Below are 25,052 nucleotides of genomic sequence, written 5' to 3'. Positions count from 1 at the left end.
TAGAAGTTCCCTGAGATACTGTGGGTCCAAACCATTTAGTGACTTATAAGTCAGAAGGAGTATTTTATAATCAATGCGGAATTTAACTCGTAACCAGTGCAGGGACGAGAGAATGGGACAAATACTAATATAAATCACTTATTTAAGCCAGATGTCATAATGTGCACAAAGTTACAATGTACTTTTTCTTATTTTTTTTAAATGGAAATGGTCATTTAAGCAATGTAAAACATGTTTTACAAAATGAGTTGGTTTTAAGTTATTTTATTTTTACCATAGTTTTGTTTAATCAAAATGTAAGAACTGTATTTTTATCAGCCTTGGTAAATCAGAGAAGATTCTTTATTATAATAATGTCCTCACACTAATTTATGCTTTAAAACAGAAATGTTTACAAAACATTCCTTTTTTAACAGTAAAAGTACCTTTTTGTTTAATTTCAACCCAAATCAATGCAAATTTAGTCAGTCAAGGACTTCTGAAAGCAGTAAATAGTTATACCAGGTGGGGTGGAGACTTCTATAGTTAATACATATAAATGTGGCCTGGGTGGTCCAGCAGAAAAAGGCACTGTCGCTATGACCAGATGATCACTAGTTGAAATCCTGGTCATGCTGCTAGCCATTGGCAGCTGGGCCCTGAGAGAGCACAATTGGCCTTGCTCTCTCCAGGGTGGATTATTAAAGCACTCAAACTTTGAAAACTCCATGGGGTATACACATCACATGAAGTAAAACACTAAGAAATCCATTGGTCTGACTTTTATTTATTTACTTTATTTACTGTATGCAGTGCAAGAATTATATGTGTACTGACATGTCACTGCTCTTCAGGTTGAGCTTTCCACAAAGTACAGAAATCAGACCTGTGGACTGTGCGGGGACTTCAATGGCATTCAGAACAATGAGTTCATAGAAAATGGTGAGCTAAAGCTGACAGTTCTAAATTATTTGCTACAATTTGCTTACATTCTAAAATGTAAATTGTTACATGTATAATCACATTTCACATTCATTGTAAAAGGTGAGCAACTAACATCACAAGATTATGGACATAAATGGAAAATAGATGCACCCACTGAGACGTGTGAGGAAATTGAGCTGCACACTAAAGAATGCAAAGATCAGGTATGTCCCATCATGACATTTCAAAGGTTGAACAAGTTTGTTTGTTGTGTTTATTTGGTTGTTTAGATCTAGGACCTCTTGTTCAAAATTTGGAGTAAACACTCTGTTTAAAGAGACTAAATAACTGCAAAACATAAATTACCACAAAACATTTACCACAGAAGGCTTGTTTACTTTAAAATGAACCTATACAGACAAAGTTTTTGTGTAGTTTTACGCAGTGCTCTTTCCACCACTTCTTGTTTAACCCTCTAACCACTAAGGACTAGTTAGCCAATTTGTATTTTAGTAACCATATGCCTCATATAGTAGTTTTACCAAGATATTGGCAAGGAATTTAAAATAATTAAAAGCTATAAATAGCAAATTTGTGACTTTGGTTGAGGTGAAGATCTGGTCTTACAAGTCTATTTACAACCCTGTTATTTTCCTTTAGAATGAAACATGCTGTTGCTTCTTTTATGGAAAGCTTGTAAACAAAATGATGAGCTCGACTTTTATTGACTGGTTCACCTCACAGAGCCAGCCCACAGTAGTATAGCATGACCATGACTTTTAACACTGTAACAGAACCGAGTGTTCCAGTCCTCTCTGGGTCCTCCCTGTGTCAGTGCGGTTAGCTAGCTAAAGAGTTTGTAGTAAGGTCTGAAATGGTTGAATTTAGCCTAGTACATTCAGCTAGCTTCATTGTCATTGTCACTGGCTCCTCAGCAGGAAGCCGGCTGGCTGTTGCTTGCTTAATCTCCTAGCAGGCCTTTGCTTGCTGGCTCACTCTCCCAAGCCAGTCGGCTAGTGTTACCTCTTAGCTTTTTCAGCCTAATTTCCATATTCTCCTGAAGTAGCCATCACATTTTCATTACCTGAAAAGACTTTGCCAGTGGGCTGGGTGAATCTAAATTTTGGGGGTGTGAGTCAAGACTGTTTCGTAGCAGTTTTTGGGTTTTGGAATTGGCCCATTGCACTGCTATGTTTTTCCTATGTGGGTTTTTCTGCTGAAGTTTCATGGTTTGTCACTTCATGTAACTTTCATTCTTTAATTATGCCAAGATAAATATAGTTTTTAATTCTAGGGCACCTTTAATGAATAATGGAATTTCACAGATATGGATCAGCACTGCTAAAAGCTTGGTCATTATTTAAGCACAACTTTCTGCATGGATGAGTGAAGAGTTTGATACAATGTATAATGTGGCTGTTGAGTTTTATACATACGGAAAACTATCCTTTAACTTCTCTGGGATACCAAACAGGACTGCAAAGTCTTAAGATGAATTGAAAATAATAAGCCTAGAGTTAAAAACGTCTTGAATTTACCATTTATTTCTAAATTAGTTTCTAAAGATTTGATTTTGCTGAAGAAAGAAATTGGTAGAATTTCTTTGTCGGTTTTGATCTTACCAATTCTTCACCTTTCACAGAGAAAAACATGTGAACAGCTGCTTTCTAAACCAGCCTTCGACAGCTGCCAGAGTCTGCTGTTCGTTGAGGGGTTTGTGGAAGCGTGCAGTAAAGACATGTGTCAGTGTAACAGCAGCCAGACTGTGTGTCTGTGTGACACAGTCTCTGAGTTTTCACGCCAGTGTGCGCATGCTGGGGGCCAGCCACAGAACTGGAGAACCGACAAGTTGTGTGGTATGTTATAACAGTTAATATCCTTATTATATGATTATGATTATGATTATAGTTAGAATCAGGAAAGCGATTCCACTAATGGAACCACTTACTGAATCCCATAAAAGATCTCTGACCAGAAGATGTGCAGTTTCAAATTGTTCAAATGTTGTCTCTGTTGTAGGGAAGACTTGTCCATTTAACCTGGTGCATAGTGAATGTGGGAAACCATGTAAAGACACTTGTACTAACCAAGAAGTGAGCCAGGTCTGTACTGAACACTGTAGCGATGGCTGCTACTGCCCACCAGGTAACCTCAACTTATAAAAAAATAACAAATATTAATACAAACATAAAATGGATCATTCTATTGTATGAAAGACACTGTTTCTATTCAGAGTGCAAAGAGAAGGTAAACAATAACTGTTCACATGTTTGCAGACCTGCTGAGACTTCCATGCCATTTCCAAGGTTATTCTTAGAAAATGTTTATGACAAATGTTCATAGGATGCTATTGTAGTATTGAAACAGCTATCCAATCTCATTAAAATGGGGTATTGTCATTACAAATTTGAGCTGGTTGTCATTTTTGTTGACAATTATCTCAACAAAAATGTCAGTTAGTAGCAGTAAGAACTTGTAGTTGGATGTTTATATTCATATTGCTGCAACAATAGCTTTAGAAAAGAAAGCAATGCAGAGAAAGCTCCCTGGCTAATGCTCTGATTAAGTTCCGTTTAGTAAGTGGTTGATTATCTGTAAAAAAAAACAAAAAACAAAAAAAAAACCTTGTATTTAGATTTTATGTAGTCCATTAGACTATTAGACAGAGAATACTGTATTTGAAGCTGAGCAGCCACAGCAAGCCTCTGGACAAAGTCAACTGAATGATATACATTTTTAACTGTATGTCTTACTGTGCAGGAACTGTGTTTAATGACATTGAGGGAAATGGCTGCACCCCAGTTGATCAATGTCCCTGCCCCCACAATGGAAAAAAATACAAGCCTGGAGAATCATACACAAAGACTTGTCAGAAATGGTATATAAACATCACACAGACACGTGTCAAAAGCAATGCTTTTAGAAAATGTTACTTTAGACTAATGTCAAACATTGTAAAGCAATTCATTCACTTATTTATAGAGCAACATGCAAATTCCCCATGCAAAAGAGATATTGCCTTCTTAAACTGAAGAACTTGTTGCATGACCTGCAGCATTCACTGCAACCAACATTTCCTACCATATGATATCATCAACCTGATAATTACAGTTATCTGTAATTCAGACATATTTATTGTGAGATATCAAGGATAAAGGAATGAGGGATAACGAGAGGCTGGTAACTGGTCATATAAATGAGTTATGCTACATAAACTAATATGACAAAATGATAATTAGGCCACAGGGGAAAAATAATATACAAGAGAAATGTACAATTTGGACCAGAAGTGATGAGACATGGGTTGTCCAAATCGGTTCACACTTTTCCATCCACAGAATATTATTCCAAAATGTTTAGAATTCTGGGTGCTTTTTTTTGCAAATGGAAGACAATTAATGGCATTTTTGCACAGCTCCGTTTTACCCTGAATTCATGAACAAATTTTGGTAGGCCAACTATTCCTGGGGAGCTTCATCAGTGTTCCTAAGGTTTCTCATTTGTGGCTTGAGATTTAGTCTGTTAATGGTCAAATATCCCTTTTTGAAAACAGCACTAGATACTACCTTATGAAGGAAAATGATCAAATTATCAGCAATGCTAAATATATGTCACTGTGAATATACAGTGTATATGTATGTTGTGAGACTTTATCTTTACAGAGGGGGGTCCAATAGGTATATATGTATGCACAATCATATGCAAATGTTTGGACATGATTGATTGATTTTTAAAATCAAAATAAGTAAATATGTCCAAAAAGAAACATGTTTTCATGTTTTGATTTCCATTGTGTTGTATGTTAGTGTGTGTTCTGCAGGCCGGTGGAATTGTGCAAAACTGGACTGTCCTGGCACTTGCTCTTTGCTAGGAGGGTCTCATATCACCACATACGATGGCCAAACCTACAAATTCCATGGAAACTGCCATTATGTGCTTTCCAAGGTCACTATCATTTAATAATTTTTTTAAAGCAATATTTATTTAAAGCAATGACAAATACCTAAACATGTTCTGTAGTTATCACTACTACTGCCTTATGCTATAAGTTGTAATCAACATAGCAAATATTTGACAGACACTTTTTTTCCTTTTCAGGACCTCATAAATGATGTGATGGTCCTGGGGCATCTAGTGCAGTGTGGTCAGACAGACACTGAAACATGTCTGACTGCTGTGAAGTTCATCATTTCAGGAACCACTGTAAGTATTTTGCTACCATCTAACCATAGGTATGACAGGGATGTGGCCTGTGCTCTGTTATTTGTGAGTTTCATATTATAATTGAATAGATTACAATGAAATTCAATGAAATATGCACTTATTTTTGGACTAAACTAAGTTTTTACCAACAAAGTTTTTGTGTAACAGTTCTTGAAATGGCTCATCTGTATTTTACTTACTATGATTCATTACAAAAGCATGAAATCATGCTTGGTACTGATCCAAGAATAGCATTTAATAAAATCTCCACAAACTCCTGCTGAGCATAAAACATAATTACTTAATTACTTAATGACTTATCTCCCATTACCAGATCACCTTTCTATCAAGTGGCTCTATACTTGTGAATGAGATTGCAACTAAACTTCCCATTTTTAATGGTGAGTTGTTATAAACACCTTCTGCTTTACTTAGTGAACATATAATTCGATGCATATTTCTAGATAAGAGCAATAAGTAAATATCAATGTGCAAAAACTGTGTTGTTTGAAGTGCTGTTCTCCTAATTTTATCTCAGATCAAGTAAAAGTCTTCAAGCCTTCTACGTTCTTCATCATTGCCAACACTCAAAGCCTTCAGCTGGTGGTCCAAACTGTTCCAGTCATGCAAGCGTACATAGTGTCCAGCTCCCAAATAAAGGGAAATCTAAGTGGTGTGTGTTTTCATCAACTTCTTAATCACTATGATCATCTCTTCCCATCCCATGTAATGACACCTCCCAGCATAACATGTATCTTTGCCTATAGGTTTGTGTGGGAACTTTAATGATGTCCAAGCAGACGACTTTAGAACAGAATTTGGAATGAAAGAGGGAACGGCTGCAACTTTTGCCAACACATGGAAAGCTAATTCCAATTGTCCTGATGTTACTAACACTAATCAAAACCCCTGCTCTATGAGTGTGGAAAAAGGTACAGAATAGTGTGATGTACATGTATCCAAAATGAATGTACAGGACAGTGTTTTTAAAGCAGGAACTGTTTTTAAATCTACATGAAAAGTTGCCATTCTAAAGTTTTATATGTTCTTACTCTTTCAGAAAAATATGCCAAAGAATGGTGTAACATGCTTACTGACCCGGCTGGAGTCTTTTCTCACTGTCATTCTGATGTCAACCCAAATGATTACAAAGATGTAAGAATAAATGTATTTACCTTATATGCATAAGGGCATGACTCGGTCAGAGATGTTGGCATATAGCCTTAAACATAATTCTAATGGCCTCAGTATAGTCTTTTAATAGGGTTAAATATGTGTTGCACTAGAAAATAAAGGCAATTTTGTATCGAATGGGAACACTTCCTTAAAAGGCAGGTCTATGAGGTGCATCTAAAACACAGTGGAATTTTTTTATGACAATCATTTATTATTTACCCATTTACAGTACTATGCCGTACTGATCACATTAATTACAACCATTTATCGATGCAATATTTGCTTGTAAAAACACCAGATCACATTAAAACAGATGCAGGCAAACATAAATACAGTTAAAAGTAACAAGATATTTGTTACAACAATTTCTCATTCTGAAGAAAGTAGTTGATATCGTGTTATATAATTTCTCCTGGACACCTCCAGCCAGGGTGTGAATTTGTTTAATTTCATCACCAGCTCACATAAATTTCATTAAACACTGACTTACCAAACCAGGTGTTGGATGATAACTAAATCATTTTAGACTCTCTTAAGGATGAAAGCTTAGGAGATGTTTTCATGATCACAATGATGTAAAGCCACAACGTTTTTTATGAATGTTATTTGAATGTATTCTTAAATTAGTGTTTTACTGAGCAAATAAACACCTACTGCACAGATAAGTAGCTCATCTGCGGACAGGTACCTAAAGCGTTTGCACAGTGCTGTGTATATATACCAATAAAAAAAAGACCTTTGGCCATTATTGTGAAGGCACTCTGAAATTTAGTACATGTACTACATCTCTGCCAGACATAGCAAACCATAGAAACTTACCAATAGTAGAGTCTAGCCTTGCCAAGATGTCATGAATATGTATTGTTACATATAAAGGTGTTAATGCACCTTCTTAAATGTGTTGCTCATTTCTCTGTAGAGGTGTATTTACGACACATGTAACTGTGCCAAAAGTGAGGACTGCATGTGTGCAGCTTTGTCATCCTATGTATATGCATGTGCTGCTAAAGGTGTACTGCTCAACAACTGGAGAAACGCCACCTGTGGTAAGATCCTCATTTTAGTAAAAATGCACTAAAATGCTAAATGCACTATATAGACAAAAGTATTAGGACACCTGCTCGTTCACAGTTTTTCTGGCATTATAAAGAGTGTATTCCACTTTTGTTTGAGTAATTGTGTACTGTCTAGGAAAAGCTTTCTATGATGTTGGATAAACACCACCCCACCTCATCCCTAATTTCCCAACCCATCCCAAAAGTACTGGATGGAGCACAATCATCATTCTAGAAACATAGTTGCACTGCTCCACAGCTCAATGCTGGAGGGCTTTATAGACTCATGCCTGGCATTAGACATGGTGCCAATTGGTTCAAGTCTATCTGCTCCAGAGAGCCCTATTCTATTGGCAAGACTTCTCCACAGGGACTATACAAGCTTTGCCTACTACCTGCACATCTGTGTCAGCAATGGGTGCAAATTAATGTAGCTGAATGCATTCATTAGATTACCTTAAAAAATCTAGGCTGTGTCAGTTCTTTTCTAACCCTATAAGTGCATGTAGTATGTAGTACCAAAGTACAGAACACTATCACATGGTTCACTGAACACCAGATATTTTTAAGTTCTACCACTTGTTTGTAAAAGACTCAACTGAAGAATGTCTCATATTATACATGTGTCTTATGTTGTGCAGGTAAGTTCTCTGCAGCTTGTTCAGGCAATATGAAGTACTTCTACAGCCTGTATAGTTGTGGGGGCACCTGCCGCTCCCTCAGTGGATATGACCTAACTTGTCAGGTGAGCCACACTCCTGTGGATGGTTGTGGCTGTGCCAAAGACACCTACCTTAATGACAAGGGCGAGTGTGTGCCTTCTTCCAGCTGCCCCTGTTACTACAACAATCAGGTTGTAGCCCCCTCTCAGGTCATCAACAGGGATGGCACTACATGGTAAAATATGGATTTATTCAGTGACTCTCAGTTCTCTGTTGAAGTGAACTCAAACACATACACACACACACACACACACACACACACACACACACACACACACACACACATACACACACATTTCTACTGGTCTATTCATAATACATGTGAATAATATAAATAACAACTGCCAAATTCAAAGTATGTAAAAAGAAATTCACTTTTTTAAATGTATTTATACATTTATTGTTTTTTCACAGCACATGCACTCATGGCAGGCTACACTGCACTGGGCAGCAGCAAGTTCCAAGTGAGCTCTAATTTCCTAATATATCAGTTGTTTAATGGATTGCTTCTCCTGGAATTGATGGGAATTTTGTGTTGTATGTTCATTTTCTGTTGTAGCCTGCAAGAGCCCTATGATATTCTTCAACTGCTCAAATGCTGAACAAGGAGATAAAGGGGTAGAATGCCAGAAAAGCTGTCAGATGCTGGACTCGGACCAATGTGTAAGTGAATTAACAGATTGGGGGTGGATAAATAGACAAACAGAAGAATGATTAAATTGATGGACGGAGGGGGGATGAGTGGATGGATGGAAGGATGGATGGATGAGTGGATGGATGGAAGGATGGATGGATAAGTGGATGGATAAATGAGTAAATGGGTGAATGGATGGATAAGTGGACCGATGAATGGATGAATGGAGGGATGGATGGACAAGTTGCCATTCCTATTGTTTTATTGCTGGTCTGATGCTGGTTTTGCTGGTAAATGCTGTTTTATAGTTTTGTAGCAGGGTTGAGAGACACAACTGATATTAATATGCCATCATTTTAAAAGAATTTAGCTTGTGTTAGTGTGTATACTTCTTTGATGATTTTCTATGTGTGTTTTCTATTACCTTTTGGGTTTTTTTGTATTACAGCATTACATGATATATTGATGTTAATGGAATGATTCATGTTGCTTATATTTATGCAGGCATTAGACAGTGTATATTGTTTGTTTTGTAACAGGTGTTACATGGAGACGTTAGCTTGCTAAATACAAATGAAAGGTTCTCGTAATATTAATGTGCACATCTGTAAAGTTTCATTTAGCCATTTTAATGTTTGTAACATTGCTTTTTGTTGAAATGTTTGAGAAGTTACAGAACTCAGCTCGAATATGAATATGTCTGTATTCCAATACATTAGATCATAAATGAATACTTAAAGAAATGCAAAACACAGAATTTTAGTTTTTACCTTCTGCTGAACTATAGCAAAGGCAAATTTTCAGAATACGTTAAGATGAATTAACTGCTATAGACATTGTAAGCCACCGGACAAATACGAACAAACACAAATGTTCGGTTGGTTTGCTTCGACTTGTGTGTGTTTGTAAATGCGATGTCATCGATAATGGCATTGTTTTGGACAGAGAGGACTTACTCATAAAATGAAAAACATCATAGTACACTTCAGACACTCCCCTGGGGAGATACAGTCCTTATTATTAGTGGTTTGCCATCTTTCATATTGGATAAAGATTGTTCTCTAATCTCAGTATGATTTTTTAATCTTTATCCTTTTTGTGTTTGTTGCAGATGAGCATGCAGTGTATATCAGGGTGCGTCTGTCCAAGTGGTCTACTAGCTGATGGAAATGATGGGTGTGTTCAAGAAGAATCGTGTCCTTGTGTTCATAATGGTGTCTTCTATAAACCTGGAAAAACTGTTCAAGAAGACTGCAACACATGGTGAGCAGAGCTGACATGGTGCCACTGCTGGGTGCTGATGGTGATCTTAGTAATATGTTATGAATGAATGTTGGTCATCAATGTTTATCCTCGTTGTGGACTTGTAGCACTTGCAGAAACAGAACATGGAGCTGCACAAGCAAAAAGTGTCCTGGCACTTGCTCTATCTATGGTGATGGCCATTACATAACTTTTGATGGGAGAAGATACTCTTTCAGTGGAAACTGTGAATATACACTGGCCCAGGTGGGTCATTACTCCTACATCATATTCATCATCTGACCTTCATTTCCCATATTTGTAGTATTTCCAGTGTGACTGGAAATAACTGCCCGGAGGCATTGCAAAAATGTCCACTAAGTGAACAGACTTGCCTATAAGGACTATAAGGTTCAAATGAGCCTTGTCAATTGTCAATGCATTAACATTTTTAGTTTAAAAAGGCTGTGCTATAATTAGAGAACTCTCACTAACCGCTTCTCATGCAGTAAGATTTTGATATGTTATATAATTCTTAATAACTTGCAAAGATGCAGCATGCTATGCATTGGCTAATGTTTTTCAACACATGCCATATCAAGCCACCAAATCTGCTGGTGTCTACTCTTTACAGGACTACTGCAGCAACAGTTTCATTGGTTCATTCCGTATCATCACAGAGAATATCCCCTGCGGCACCACTGGGACCACCTGTTCTAAATCTATTAAAATCTTTCTAGGGGTGAGTTTATCATACAGCTGCATGTCATTCCACTGCTAGTTATTGATAGCCTACAGAATTGTTGATTGATACCTTAAAATGTTGTTAAGCTTTGTCTTTTTTATATTAATACAGAACAAAGAGTTGCTACTATCGGATGAAAATATTAAAGAGTTCATTTATGATAATGGCACAGAAATCCCTTACAAAATCCACACTGTGGGGATGTACTTGATAATTGAAGCTAATAACGGTCTGGTTCTGCTCTGGGACAAAAAAACAAGTCTACAGATCAAACTCACAGCCTCGTTTAGGGTAAGTAAAATCCTATTCTCCTGCATTCATTAATGGGTTTCAGTGTACACAGCATAAATAAATTAAATATAAAAGTAGTAGTGTAGCATTAAACTGGGCACTGTGGTTTTAAAATTTGCAGTGTTTATGGCAGCTCTTTCTTATCTGGTTTTGTTTGTGAACAATTCTTTATAGCTATATCTTAGAAAATGTCCAGGACAGGAATCCTTTAAAGGAAAGATCACCCAATCAGGTTATTTTGCCCCCCGATCTGATCGGACTCTCTCAATGCTGAGTATCAGTCGATACCAATCCGATCCATTGTTTGCATAAATAATGCTGCCGCACAGTTTAGATAAGATGAGTTGCTGATTTATACATCCAGTAAACTTTATTATTAGTATGAGTTTCTATAATAAACACTCTGGACTGACTGATTTGGTTTAGTAGAGACTTTTCTTAAAATGACTTATATATATTATAGTTTTTATTATCTGATAATCCAGTCTGACTCTCCGCCCTGACCATCCCAGCTCCTTTAAAACACTGCAGTAAAGTCACACCATGTGTGTATGTAGTGGTGCACACTCTGGTCTGATATCTGTTGTTGTTGGTCTACTGATGTGAAATAACTAAATAATAAATTTAATAAATTAGCCACTACCCTCTCTATTAAAATATGCCTGGATCAGATTGGGACATCCCTATTTGGAACTGTTGTTATTAAGGGTGCATCAACAGCTAAACAAAAGATACCAGAATAACAATATACATGCAGTTACATGCAGTAACTTTTGTTATTACATCTAGTAACAGCTTTCATTTGATATAAGAATTTATAAGATTCTGTTCACTCTGCCACTTGAATAAAAGGGTAACTATGGAGTAACAACATAAATCATTATAATTACTGCATTATTAATGTGCAGGAAAACCCTCATTTTAACCAATACTCACTCTCTGTTCCATCACACTTCTTTCCTCATATCAGGGCAAAGTGTGTGGACTGTGTGGTAACTATGACGGTAACAGGAAAAATGACTTTCTGACTCGTGCTGGAGAAGAGGTGGTGGAGCCCCTTGAGTTTGGAAACAGCTGGAGAATTTCTTCTACATGCCCCAAAGCCAGCAGTGTCAACAGCTCCTGTAATTTGAGACCTTGGCGTGAGCCCTGGGCTGTCAAACACTGCAACATCATCAAGAGTGTTACTTTTACAGAGTGTCACACCTTAGTGAGTAGCCATCCTATAAAACTATAAGATAGTTTGGACTATAACAGATAAACTGGTGAAAAATCAAAAGGGAAAAAAAAACCCAAAAAAGTCTGCTATTAAGTGTCTCCACATTAAGGGCCACCACATCCACTAAACCAGCTTCAGTGCAGCTTGGCACAGATTTTCTAGACAATTTCCTTCCATGAAAGTAAAGGAAAATTATTCAATATCCACAATAAATTCAGGGCACTGTCATCCTGAAACAGACTACTCCAATCAGGATAGAAATTTAATGACTAGGCAGGATAACTCTGTGTTGATTGGATTGACGCTTCACTCTGAGCGGGCAAGTTGGCCCAAACCATTCCAACCAAATGCACTTCACAGCATTACAGAGCTGCTTCACCATATGGGTCATGAAGCATTTAGGTCTGAACAGTCACTAATTAGTGTGTATTTCATCACATGAGCCAATCCTCATCATAATCTCCACAAGTGGGCAATGCGATGAAGAATGGCTCATCTGACAATATTGCTGTTCTCCACATCTGTACACCTGCTCAGTTATTTCATCACCATTACTAAATGTGCATCTTTAGACCACAAATCCCAGTTGTTATCTTCTCATAGATTTGAATGCAGATGCCACTAGTCATGGCTCTTACTGAAACACTGGCCTTTGTGACTGAAGCTCTCAGTAACGAAACCTCTTTGAAGTCACATAGATTGTTTCCTTTCGCAATCTTTCTCTAAAATCAAGGTCAACTGAGCCTACTCAAATTTTTTATACAAAGAGTAAGCCAAGATGTTAATTGCTTAATTGTTTAATGTAGTACACCTGCTCGTTCAGTTTCTCCACTCACTTCAGCTGTTGCCTTCCATTTTTCATCTGACAGAATGTGAAACAGTCCTATTTTAACAGTCCTATTTTAACAGTCCTATTTTAACAGTCCTATTTTATGTTTTAACAAATACAAAACCACTGACATATATGTACTTTTAATCCCCCCTCATAGGTAAACCCAGATCCGTATTATGACATATGTGTACAGGACACATGTGCATGTGACAGCGGTGGAGACTGTGAGTGTTTCTGCACTGCTGTTGCAGCATATGCTGCAGCATGCAGTGAGCAGGGAGCCTGTATATCATGGAGGACCCCAACCATCTGCCGTGAGTCTGGATAAAAAAAAATCATTAGCATTAATCCCTGAAAGGGTAAACTGTATCATACATCCACAAATACAGTAAATATGCAAGCCCTGGTTGTACAGTTGTATTACCAGACTGGCTGAAAGAATATAATCGCCACAGGGTTCTTGCAATCCAAAGCTAGTGCAGAGTATCATATACTTATGACTGACTGACATGAACTGCTCTTGCAGCTTTGTTTTGTGACTACTATAACTCATATGAAGGCTGTGAGTGGCACTATAGACCCTGTGGTCAGCCCTGCATGAAAACGTGCAAGAATCCCTCAGGAGTCTGCTTCAATCCACTTCCTCCATTAGAAGGTAAGACTTTCCTGGATAACACTTGGTCACGTTTGACTGTGTTCTGTAAAGAGCATTTTGACTCTCTCAAAGATTGAATAATTCTTGTGATCCATATTTGCAATTGAAAGCATTATTAAGCCTACCGGATTCGGCACATTCAACACCTTCAGTCAGACTTTGCATGATGTGGGAACTCATTTGTGAATAAAATGGGTGTTTAGCTTTATTTAATTTTGATCACTCCCTGTAGAACCAATAAGCTTCTCATATGGAACCACTTTCTAATTTTCGCATTGGCTTATCGGTAGTATTTTAAGGCCTACTCTCTTAAAGTAAGGCCAGGTTGCCTTGTACTGTGCCAAGCACAATTGACCCAATTTGTGCAGACTTGATTTATTCTGATGCTTATTTGGAGTTGTTTTGGGCACATGATACACAACACTCTTGCATGCCATATAGATAATTGTTTTGTCAGTCGAATAAGCACGAATAAGAACATCTTCATGGAGGACATCATGTTTCGTGCTCGGCTAGCATTCACACTTCATGCTTCTAACTGAACTGTGCCCGAGCACACCTCTTTAAGAGGGCCCAAGCACTAGGGGTGGGTAATATGGAAAACATACTGCATCACAATATTTAAAGACATTTTCACAATAAATGATATATATTGCAATATTTTACAGACTGTATCAGTAATCAAATCAAATCAAATCCTGTCCCAGTACAATGGTTTACATGATATCTAAAGTGTGCTGTGCCTAATCCAATTAAACAGCACTAATTACACTGTTTGTTATGAAACATGTAGTTCATCAGTGTTCTTTAAGCACTGACAATATCCTCGATATGTTCAGAAAAGTATATTGTGCTTCGCAATAACACAATTCATCACAATATGATACAATTTTAGGATATTGCCCACCCTTACCAGGCACGATTCTCTGAACATTGTTCAACTGTATATGCTTAAAGAGGTGGGCTCTTCAAGCACAGTACTCGAACATAACATCAGTTGTGCTACCTTTGTAAAAATATAATATGAGCAGCACAATTAACAGGACAGCACTGACATCAGACATCAAAATAAATTAAATTTGCAAAATTGAAGTTTATTATCTGAGCACTGCAATAGAAGAACCACTCTTGCATTTATTATGGTGGGATTTGTTATGGTGTACATCAAGTAAAGGTCCTATAAACCTTTAAAAGGTTCTTTACTGTCACGCATCTCTTTTACAAATATGTTTATGTAACCAAGAGTGGTTCTTCTATGGCATATAGAGATGTCAGAGATACTGACAGGTTGCCATGGCTTTTCATTTACCTCTTAGGGACCTAATTCTGACAGTATTAAAATTATCCCGAAATCCCGACAGGATTGTTTGGAAATTATTGTGGTCTATTTTGAGTTGTCCAGACGTATCCTAACTTGCATGCAGTGTCATTTCAGTGATGTTGGTGTGATTTTTTTTTTTTTTAGGATGTTTTCACAAGTGCCCCTCAGACACCCCATTACTAGATGAGGAGACGATGAAGTGTGTTCACCCGTCTCAGTGCTCAAACCCAGGTTGGTTGCTTCTGATATTTATTTATTTTTGTGACTTCTTGTAAGGTACTTCTTGTACCTTGTAAGGTTATTTGGGTAACCATAGTGCGAAAGGTCAGCAAACTACACTCTAAAAAAAAATTAAAAAGGTGGCAGCACCTGTAAACAAATAATCTGCCTTGTGCCATATTTTCATAATGTTTTTAAAGAGCCCACTTTTTCTTGTACTTTTCTCTTAAAGTCCACATATATCTGAGTATTGTTAGGTTATAGTTAACTGCTGCTGGCTGAATAGCCTGATATCCTGACTGTAAATACAACTAATCTAATAGGCTAATAAGCATAACTACACAGCAAAACTGTCAGTGTTAAACATCATAAGTGTTCCATGTAACACTTTCTTGGAGTGTAATTGTAAATTTGCACCTGCAGTCAGGGGAATTCGCTAGAAGGGATGTCCACAAACACCTTCTTCTGTGGAAGAAGTGTATTTTAAGCACTTTGTATTAAAATTATTAGCCACAATAAGCTGTTCATTAGTTTGATTTTATCACAGGCAAGTCCAAGTATTTTAGATCTTTTAGAGTATACTGTTGTTTCCAAACAACCATGAACTGCTGAAAGACAAAAAGAGCTCCACTATGCATTGCAGTCATTTCATGAATTAAATACATCACAATATCAGTGATTAAGTGAGAAAACTTCATCTTCACATGGAGTTTTATCAAATTACCTCTGCAATGATAAAGCTGATTTCAGGTTATTGTTAGCATCCAGCTTACACTGTTGTTCCTCCCCTTTCTCGATTGGCACCCTACTACCAAGTGCTAAGTGCTAAAGATCATAAAATAATCCTGTTTAAAAAATGGTTTCTTACTGGACATACAGAACACTGTTTGAGTGTAGAATCTGATTTAAAAAATCATAATATATCATTTTCTTTTATATTGTAGATTACTTAGGAAATACTTTAGAATCCTTACACTGAATATTAATGGTGGAGCAGGCCCCATATTATCTTGTAGTCAAGCTCCAGGTACTTTATTGAGTGCCTCTTCAAGTTTCTTTTACTGAATTCTACATTTGGGTCCTGATCACCTCCCTCAATCACTGCCTGGCCTGTTTAATGCAGACATTACAGGGCCAAGGCCAAAAATGCCCCCTGTTTTAAGACTGAAAATATCGCCACTCAGCCACTGAGCACAGAGACTAGATATATTATGACCTTTTTGTCTTGCTGGGAAAGCTGGGAAATTCTTATGTGTAAATACCCAAATGAAACTACATGACATAACACACATTCTTTCCATATTCTATACCTACTGTACCAACAGAAACACCAACAACAACACCAACACCCATTACTACTCCAACATCTATAACACCAACAACAACAACTACTACTACTACAACTACAACAACACCAACAACCACTACAACAACAGAATCAACACCCATTACTTCCTCAACACCTTTAACAACAACAACAGAATCAACACCCATTACTACCCCAACATCCATACCAACACCAACTACAATAACAACTACTACTACTTCTACAACACCAACAACCACTACAACAACAGAATCAACACCCATTACTACTCCAACATCTACTACAATAACAACAACTACAACACTAACTACAACTGTAACTCCATCAACTGTCACACCTACTGAATGCCAACCGATTGAATGCAAATGGTCTGACTGGTTTGACACCAGTTATCCTAATTTTCTGCTAAATGGTGACGGAGGTGAAATTGAATCCATAGATGCCATTTTCAAATTAAAGAACATTTCCTGTCAGACACGAGAAGCTATACAATGTCAAGCTGTAGAACAGAAGGACGTGTCTTTAGCAGATTTGGGTCAAACAGTGACATGTAATGTTATTGACGGTCTAATTTGTAAGGACAAGGATCAGATAGGAAAACCACCTTGTTATAATTATGAAATACGAGTCAAATGCTGTCGTCAAAATGAAAGATGCACCAGCACACCAACAACAACAACAACAGAATCAACACCCATTACTTTCTCAACACCTTTAACAACAACAGAATCAACACACAATACTAGCCCAACATCCATAACACCCACAACAACAACAACAACAACAGAATCAACACCTATTACTACCCCAACATCCATAACAACACCAACTACAATAACTACTACTACTACATCTACAACAACACCAACAACCACTACTCCAACAGAATCAACACCCATTACTTCCTCAACACCTTTAACAACAACAACAGAATCAACACCAACAACAACTACAACAACACCAACAACAACTACTACTACAACTACAACAACACCAACAACCACAACAACAACAGAATCAACAACCATTACTTCCTCAACACCTTTAACAACAACAACAGAATCAACACCAACAACCACTACAACAACAGAATCAACACCCATTACTTCCTCAACACCTTTAACAACAACAACTACTACAACAACACCAACTAAAACAACAACAGAATCAACACCCATTACTTCCCCAACATCCATAACAACACCAACTACAACTACTACTACTACTACTACTACCACAACAACAATCACTACAACAACTGTAACTCCATCAACTGTCACACCTACTGAATGCCAACCGATTGAATGCAAATGGTCTGACTGGTTTGACACCAGTTATCCTAATTTTCTGCCAAATGGTGACGGAGGTGAAATTGAATCCATAGATGCCATTTTCAAATTAAAGAACATTTCCTGTCAGACACGAGAAGCTATACAATGTCAAGCTGTAGAACAGAAGGACGTGTCTTTAGCAGATTTGGGTCAAACGGTGACATGTAATGTTATTGACGGTCTAATTTGTAAGGACAAGGATCAGATAGGAAAACCACCTTGTTATAATTATGAAATACGAGTCAAATGCTGTCGTCAAAATGAAAGATGCACCAGCACACCAACAACAACAACAACAGAATCAACACCCATTACTTTCTCAACACCTTTAACAACAACAGAATCAACACACAATACTAGCCCAACATCCATAACACCCACAACAACAACAACAACAACAGAATCAACACCCATTACTACGCCAACATCCATACCAACACCAACAACAATAACAACTGCTACTACTTCTACAACACCAACAACCACTACAACAACAGAATCAACACCCATTACTACCCCAACATCCATAACAACACCAACTACAACAACAACAACAACAGAATCAACACCCATTACTTTCTCAACACCTTTAACAACAACAACAACAGAATCAACACCCACTACTAGCCCAACATCCATAACACCCACAACAACAACAACAACAACAGAATCAACACCTATTACTACCCCAACATCCATAACAACACCAACTACAACAACTACTACTACTACATCTACAACAACACCAACAACCACTACTCCAACAGAATCAACACCCATTACTTCCTCAACACCTTTAACAACAACAACAGAATCAACACCAACAACCACAACAACAACAGAATCAACACCCATTACTTCCTCAACACCTTTAACAACAACAACAGAATCAACACCAACAACCACTACAACAACAGAATCAACACCCATTACTTCCTCAACACCTTTAACAACAACAACTACTACAACAACACCAACTAAAACAACAACAGAATCAACACCCATTACTACCCCAACATCCATAACAACACCAACTACAACAACAACTACTACTACTACTACTATAACAACACCAACAATCACTACAGCAACTGTAACTCCATCAACTGTCACACCTACTGAATGCCAACCGATTGAATGCAAATGGTCTGACTGGTTTGACACCAGTTATCCTAATTTTCTGCCAAATGGTGACGGAGGTGAAATTGAATCCATAGATGCCATTTTCAAATTAAAGAACATTTCCTGTCAAACACGAGAAGCTATACAATGTCAAGCTGTAGAACAGAAGGACGTGTCTTTAGCAGATTTGGGTCAAACGGTGACATGTAATGTTATTGACGGTCTAATTTGTAAGGACAAGGATCAGATAGGAAAACCACCTTGTTATAATTATGAAATACGAGTCAAATGCTGTCGTCAAAATGAAAGATGCACCAGCACACCAACAACAACAACAACAGAATCAACACCCATTACTTTCTCAACACCTTTAACAACAACAGAATCAACACACAATACTAGCCCAACATCCATAACACCCACAACAACAACAACAACAACAGAATCAACACCCATTACTACGCCAACATCCATACCAACACCAACAACAATAACAACTGCTACTACTTCTACAACACCAACAACCACTACAACAAAAGAATCAACACCCATTACTACCCCAACATCCATAACAACACCAACTACAACAACAACAACAACAGAATCAACACCCATTACTTTCTCAACACCTTTAACAACAACAGAATCAACACCCACTACTAGCCCAACATCCATAACACCCACAACAACAACAACAACAACAGAATCAACACCTATTACTACCCCAACATCCATAACAACACCAACTACAACAACTACTACTACTACATCTACAACAACACCAACAACCACTACTCCAACAGAATCAACACCCATTACTTCCTCAACACCTTTAACAACAACAACAGAATCAACACCAACAACCACAACAACAACAGAATCAACACCCATTACTTCCTCAACACCTTTAACAACAACAACAGAATCAACACCAACAACCACTACAACAACAGAATCAACACCCATTACTTCCTCAACACCTTTAACAACAACAACTACTACAACAACACCAACTAAAACAACAACAGAATCAACACCCATTACTACCCCAACATCCATAACAACACCAACTACAACAACAACTACTACTACTACTACTATAACAACACCAACAATCACTACAGCAACTGTAACTCCATCAACTGTCACACCTACTGAATGCCAACCGATTGAATGCAAATGGTCTGACTGGTTTGACACCAGTTATCCTAATTTTCTGCCAAATGGTGACGGAGGTGAAATTGAATCCATAGATGCCATTTTCAAATTAAAGAACATTTCCTGTCAGACACGAGAAGCTATACAATGTCAAGCTGTAGAACAGAAGGACGTGTCTTTAGCAGATTTGGGTCAAACGGTGACATGTAATGTTATTGACGGTCTAATTTGTAAGGACAAGGATCAGATAGGAAAACCACCTTGTTATAATTATGAAATACGAGTCAAATGCTGTCGTCAAAATGAAAGATGCACCAGCACACCAACAACAGCAACAACAGAATCAACACCCACTACTAGCCCAACATCTATACCAACACCAACTACAATAACAACTACTACTACTACTACAACACCAACAACAACAACAGAATCAACACCCATTACTACCCCAACATCCATAACAACACCAACTACAACAATTACTAATACTACAACTACAACAACACCAACAACCACTACAACAACAGAATCAACACCCATTTTTACCCCAACAACAACAGAATCAACATCCGTTACTTCCCCAACATTCATAACAACACCAATAACTACTACTTCTACAACTACAACAACAACAGAATCAACACCCATTACTACCCTAACATCCATAACAACACCAACTACTACAACATCAACAACAGAATCAACACCCATTACTTCCTCAACATCTTTAACAACACCAACTACAACAACAACAGAATCAACACCCGTTACTTCCCCAACATCCATAACAACACCAACTACTACTACTACAACTACAACAACACCAACACCAACCACCACTACAACAACAGAATCAACACCCATTACTTCCTCAACACCTTTAACAACACCAACTACAACAACAACAACAACAACTACAACAGAATCAACATCCATAACAACACCAACTACTACAACATCAACAACAGAATCAACACCCATTACTACCCCAACATCTTTAACAACACCAACTACAACACCCACAACAACAACAGAATCAACACCCATTTCTACCCCAACATCCATAACAACACCAACTACAACTACAACACCAACTACAACTACAACATCAACAACAACTACAACAACAATGAGTACTACAAAGAGCCCAACTACAACAGGAACAACTTCAACTGCAACAGTGACAACAACAACAGTAACAGGAAGATCTTCAACTACTGCAGAGAGAACTACAACCACAACTACACAAAACACATTAAGTACCACAGAATTGATAATCACATTACCACCTGGCACCACAAGTACCCCTTCAAAAAAACCACAAATTAATGAATCAACAACACCATCAACAAAAAGTATTTCTACAACAACACCTGTTACTACCCTGTCTCCAACAACACCATGTGTCTGTACATACAATAACCAAACGTTCCACCCAGGTAAGCACTTGAACTTCAGTTTTCTTGGCTATAAGTATTGCCAATGTGTATGCATGCTAGCTCTGCTAATATTAAAACAGTGGATTTTCAATCATTTCACATTATTTTTAGCTTTTAAGATGAGAGCAAGACTGAGATGAATACATGGTTCAACATTTTTAGGTTTTATATGAGGGCAGACCTCGAGCCCTAAAGCAAGCAGGACAGAAATAGAAAAAGTCTAACCTCCTAGCAAACCAGATATACTAAAACATGAACCAACCAAATACCATTTATAAACAATGCAATTTGTGAACATATAAATTCTATACTATATACTGGGAATGTATACTGTATACATAATATACTGAGTACATATGCTGAACACATGATCATGACCCATTCATGGTTGCAAAAAAGCAGATGTTTGACATTCATCACTCAGGAAATGTTCAGTAAAATAAAACATCAATCTACTTGTTACTTGTTAAAATCACTGCTTGTTAGTTATAATGATAAAATTATATTATTATTAATCAGGCTTGCAGGTTAAATTAATCAGTTCAGAACAAGACTGAACCAAGACCTTTTTCTGTCACTCCAACAGTAACTACTCACACTATGTTTACTTAGGTGTAAGTGTTTATCCTCTTGTATCAGTGAAAACTAACTTGAACATTTTCTGTAGTGTGTGTCGCTCTTATCTGTGACCTATGCTAGGGTAGCAACAATTGGCTCTATACTGACTAGGTGGTATTGCTAGCAGGTTAAGAATTAGTTCCATGGCAGCAATGTGCTGATTTGTATGCCAGCTACTTAACTTAATTACTCTTACTCCACTATACTGTCCTACTTCACACTTGATGCTAGCAACGTTTCATATTCAGCATCAAGCCACTGCCATGCTTTACTGTAGGCAAGGTGTTCTTTTCAGCACATGCTTCTTTTTTCCTCCTCCAGACATACCGCCCATCCATAGGCTTGAAAAGTTCCAATTTAAGAATTAGAATTTTAGAATTCACAGAACGATTATTTCTACTGTGTGTTTTGGAGCCAGTAGAGGCTTGCAGGCATAGAGAGCTTCAGTGTTCAGTATGTGCCTTACTCTGCAATCTGAAATCTCAGTGCCTGCTGCCACAAAGTCTTGTTGCAGGTCTTTTCCAGGGTTCTTGACCACCTCCCTCTTTAGGAATCTGGTGGCAGCCAGTGATAGCTTCCTCTTTCTGTCACATCCAGACAGCATAGCCAATGTTCCTTCAACTTTGAACTTGAATATGATTCCAGCAGGATCTCTTGGAACATTCAGTGCCAGTTTTGTTGTGTCCTTTTCCTTTTTTCCTTGCAAGGCAGAGATCTCTTCTCTGAACAAGCCTCTTGACATAGCCATGTTTCCAATATGCAAACATCAGTCAACAGCCCCCAAAGCACTCCATGTATTTCAGTTTTATTTCAATCACACACGATGCATCTAATAAAGCCCTTGATTACAGGTGTGACAGACAACACTTAATTTACAAATGTGTGCTCGTAAGAATGATTCAATTAAGAGGGTTGAATAATTCTGAGACTGCAAGTGTCATTAAAAGTGCTACTTTGTGTTGAAAGCACTCGTTATGGTAGTTGTTTGAGGTATTTAAATTTATAATTCTTTTATTTTTTATTTAATTTATTTATCTAAAGTTTGCACATTTTGCCAATAAACCTGCCGTGGGGGTTGAATAATTTCGACTGTTATTCTCTAAAAGAGATGCCCCCAAAGAATTAATTTACTGGATGATAAGATTTATCTACTTGTCCAAAAAAAAGATCTGAGCTTAGAGGCAGACAAAGGCAAGTACTTTAATTACAAATAAAACAAAAAAGCAAACCAGAAACAGAAACAAACCAAAGAAACAGACAAGGTACAAACAGGCCCAGCTCACTTCATGAGCTGACGTTAAACACATGACCAGAAGGAACACTGAAACAAAGGGACTATACACAAAAAAATAAGGAACACCTGACAAGAGTAAAAAGGGCAGGACTACAGAGTAGGCACAGATGGGAACACTAAGAAGACAAGACAACCATATTCACCATTTGTGACAGACATGGAATTTGGCTCCTGCCTATAGCCCATCTGTGCAGTGAACACACATATACATTCCAGCAAAACACACACAGTGGACAGTGAGCATATATACCCAGAGCGGTGGGCAGCCATTACTGCAGTACCTGGGGAGCAGAGAGGATGAAAGGGCCTTGTTCAAGGTCTCAGCTTACTGATCCCAGGTATCAAACCCACAAACCTGTCATCAATAGCCTAGAGGTCTAACTCCTAAGCCACCACTTGGTAAGGATATAGCCATGTGCTAAAGAACACATGAGGGAAACCTAACACTGACAGAGAAGCATGACAGTAGCCCCCCTCAATACGCAACTCCAGGGCACACAATCCCAGGAGCTGCCGAATGGAAGGGTCTAGAAAATCAAACCAATAGACGGACAGATAGACAAATGGAGAAACACAGTACTTTACAAATTCTACTCTTTATTAATCCCAAATAATGGCATATTTTCTTAAAAGATTGCTTTGATAGAAATCTTTTAATATAAAGGCTGGCTTGAGCTCAGATTTAGCTGCATTGCTACGCAACTGGTATTTTCTTTTCCCTGCATCCTAAATTAATGGCGGTGTATGTGTATGTGAATGAACCCCACAGAAATTAGCCTTTTCATCCATTTTCTAGTACAAATATGTTGCTAATTATTTGTATTTGACCTTAATTTCTATCTAGGGTCTATCATCTATAATGAAATTGATGGGGCAGGAAGGTGTTTTACCATTTCATGTGACCTAACGTGCCATGTTCACAAGGAACCACGACTTTGCATTACCAGTACAACACCCACTACTACCATTACAACTACTAGCACTACCACTGGCAAGACTACAACTACTATTACTTCAACTACTCCATCTACAGACTGCACATTCCTCAAGCCACCAGTAAAGGTAAATTGGATGAACCCAAACAAATTCATTAAACTTTATTTATTTATTTGGAAATGTGTTTTGGTTTATATAGCATAGAATTGAAAATGACATTTTGAATATAACTTTTTAGACTAATTGAGAAAAATACAATAGTTTCATCTGTCCAATAAAAAACATGTATCGCCAAAATGGTGACTTTACAGGAGATGGCAAAATGTTCTTAACTTTGAACTAAGGTTCATATGAAATAAGACTTTATTCAAGTCATTTAGAGCATTTCTTTTGGTTTACTCATCCAGAATTATTTACACAGTGTACTAAAAAACAGACAAATTTTTTGCCGCATGTTTTTCATTGGACAGCAGTGATATACAGTACACAAAATATTTTTAAATGTTTACTTCAAAAAAGTGCAGATGCATGTCACATTAACAACATTGTGTATTATTTTTTAGCATTATTTTTTAGTTTGCACAGAAATAACTGTGTGGATAACCAA

The 25,052-nt window shown here is 37.5% G+C and overlaps 1 protein-coding gene across 1 annotated transcript in view; it reads left to right on the top strand.

Moving 5' to 3' along the window:
- LOC140549652 (mucin-2-like) overlaps window positions 1–24,692 on the top strand; it is a 33,390-nt gene extending 8,698 nt beyond the window's left edge. Inside the window, exons 6-30 of the mRNA XM_072673402.1 lie at window positions 834–921; window positions 1,024–1,127; window positions 2,546–2,759; window positions 2,923–3,048; window positions 3,664–3,781; window positions 4,710–4,854; window positions 5,005–5,106; window positions 5,441–5,507; window positions 5,645–5,779; window positions 5,874–6,038; window positions 6,167–6,261; window positions 7,202–7,328; window positions 7,979–8,234; window positions 8,474–8,523; window positions 8,619–8,722; window positions 9,805–9,956; window positions 10,064–10,202; window positions 10,570–10,677; window positions 10,792–10,971; window positions 11,942–12,181; window positions 13,180–13,336; window positions 13,549–13,677; window positions 15,143–15,229; window positions 24,354–24,571; window positions 24,684–24,692. Of these exons, the coding sequence (XP_072529503.1) occupies window positions 834–921; window positions 1,024–1,127; window positions 2,546–2,759; window positions 2,923–3,048; window positions 3,664–3,781; window positions 4,710–4,854; window positions 5,005–5,106; window positions 5,441–5,507; window positions 5,645–5,779; window positions 5,874–6,038; window positions 6,167–6,261; window positions 7,202–7,328; window positions 7,979–8,234; window positions 8,474–8,523; window positions 8,619–8,722; window positions 9,805–9,956; window positions 10,064–10,202; window positions 10,570–10,677; window positions 10,792–10,971; window positions 11,942–12,181; window positions 13,180–13,336; window positions 13,549–13,677; window positions 15,143–15,229; window positions 24,354–24,571; window positions 24,684–24,692 (3,315 nt within the window). The remainder of the gene's footprint in view (window positions 1–833; window positions 922–1,023; window positions 1,128–2,545; window positions 2,760–2,922; window positions 3,049–3,663; window positions 3,782–4,709; window positions 4,855–5,004; window positions 5,107–5,440; window positions 5,508–5,644; window positions 5,780–5,873; window positions 6,039–6,166; window positions 6,262–7,201; window positions 7,329–7,978; window positions 8,235–8,473; window positions 8,524–8,618; window positions 8,723–9,804; window positions 9,957–10,063; window positions 10,203–10,569; window positions 10,678–10,791; window positions 10,972–11,941; window positions 12,182–13,179; window positions 13,337–13,548; window positions 13,678–15,142; window positions 15,230–24,353; window positions 24,572–24,683) is intronic.
- The last annotated feature ends 360 nt before the right edge of the window (window positions 24,693–25,052 follow it).

This window comes from Salminus brasiliensis, chromosome 2 (assembly GCF_030463535.1).
Source record: "Salminus brasiliensis chromosome 2, fSalBra1.hap2, whole genome shotgun sequence".
Classification (NCBI taxonomy): domain Eukaryota; kingdom Metazoa; phylum Chordata; class Actinopteri; order Characiformes; family Bryconidae; genus Salminus; species Salminus brasiliensis.
The sequence above is the reverse complement of the archived record's forward strand: the minus strand, read 5'-3'. Positions and strand labels throughout refer to the sequence as shown.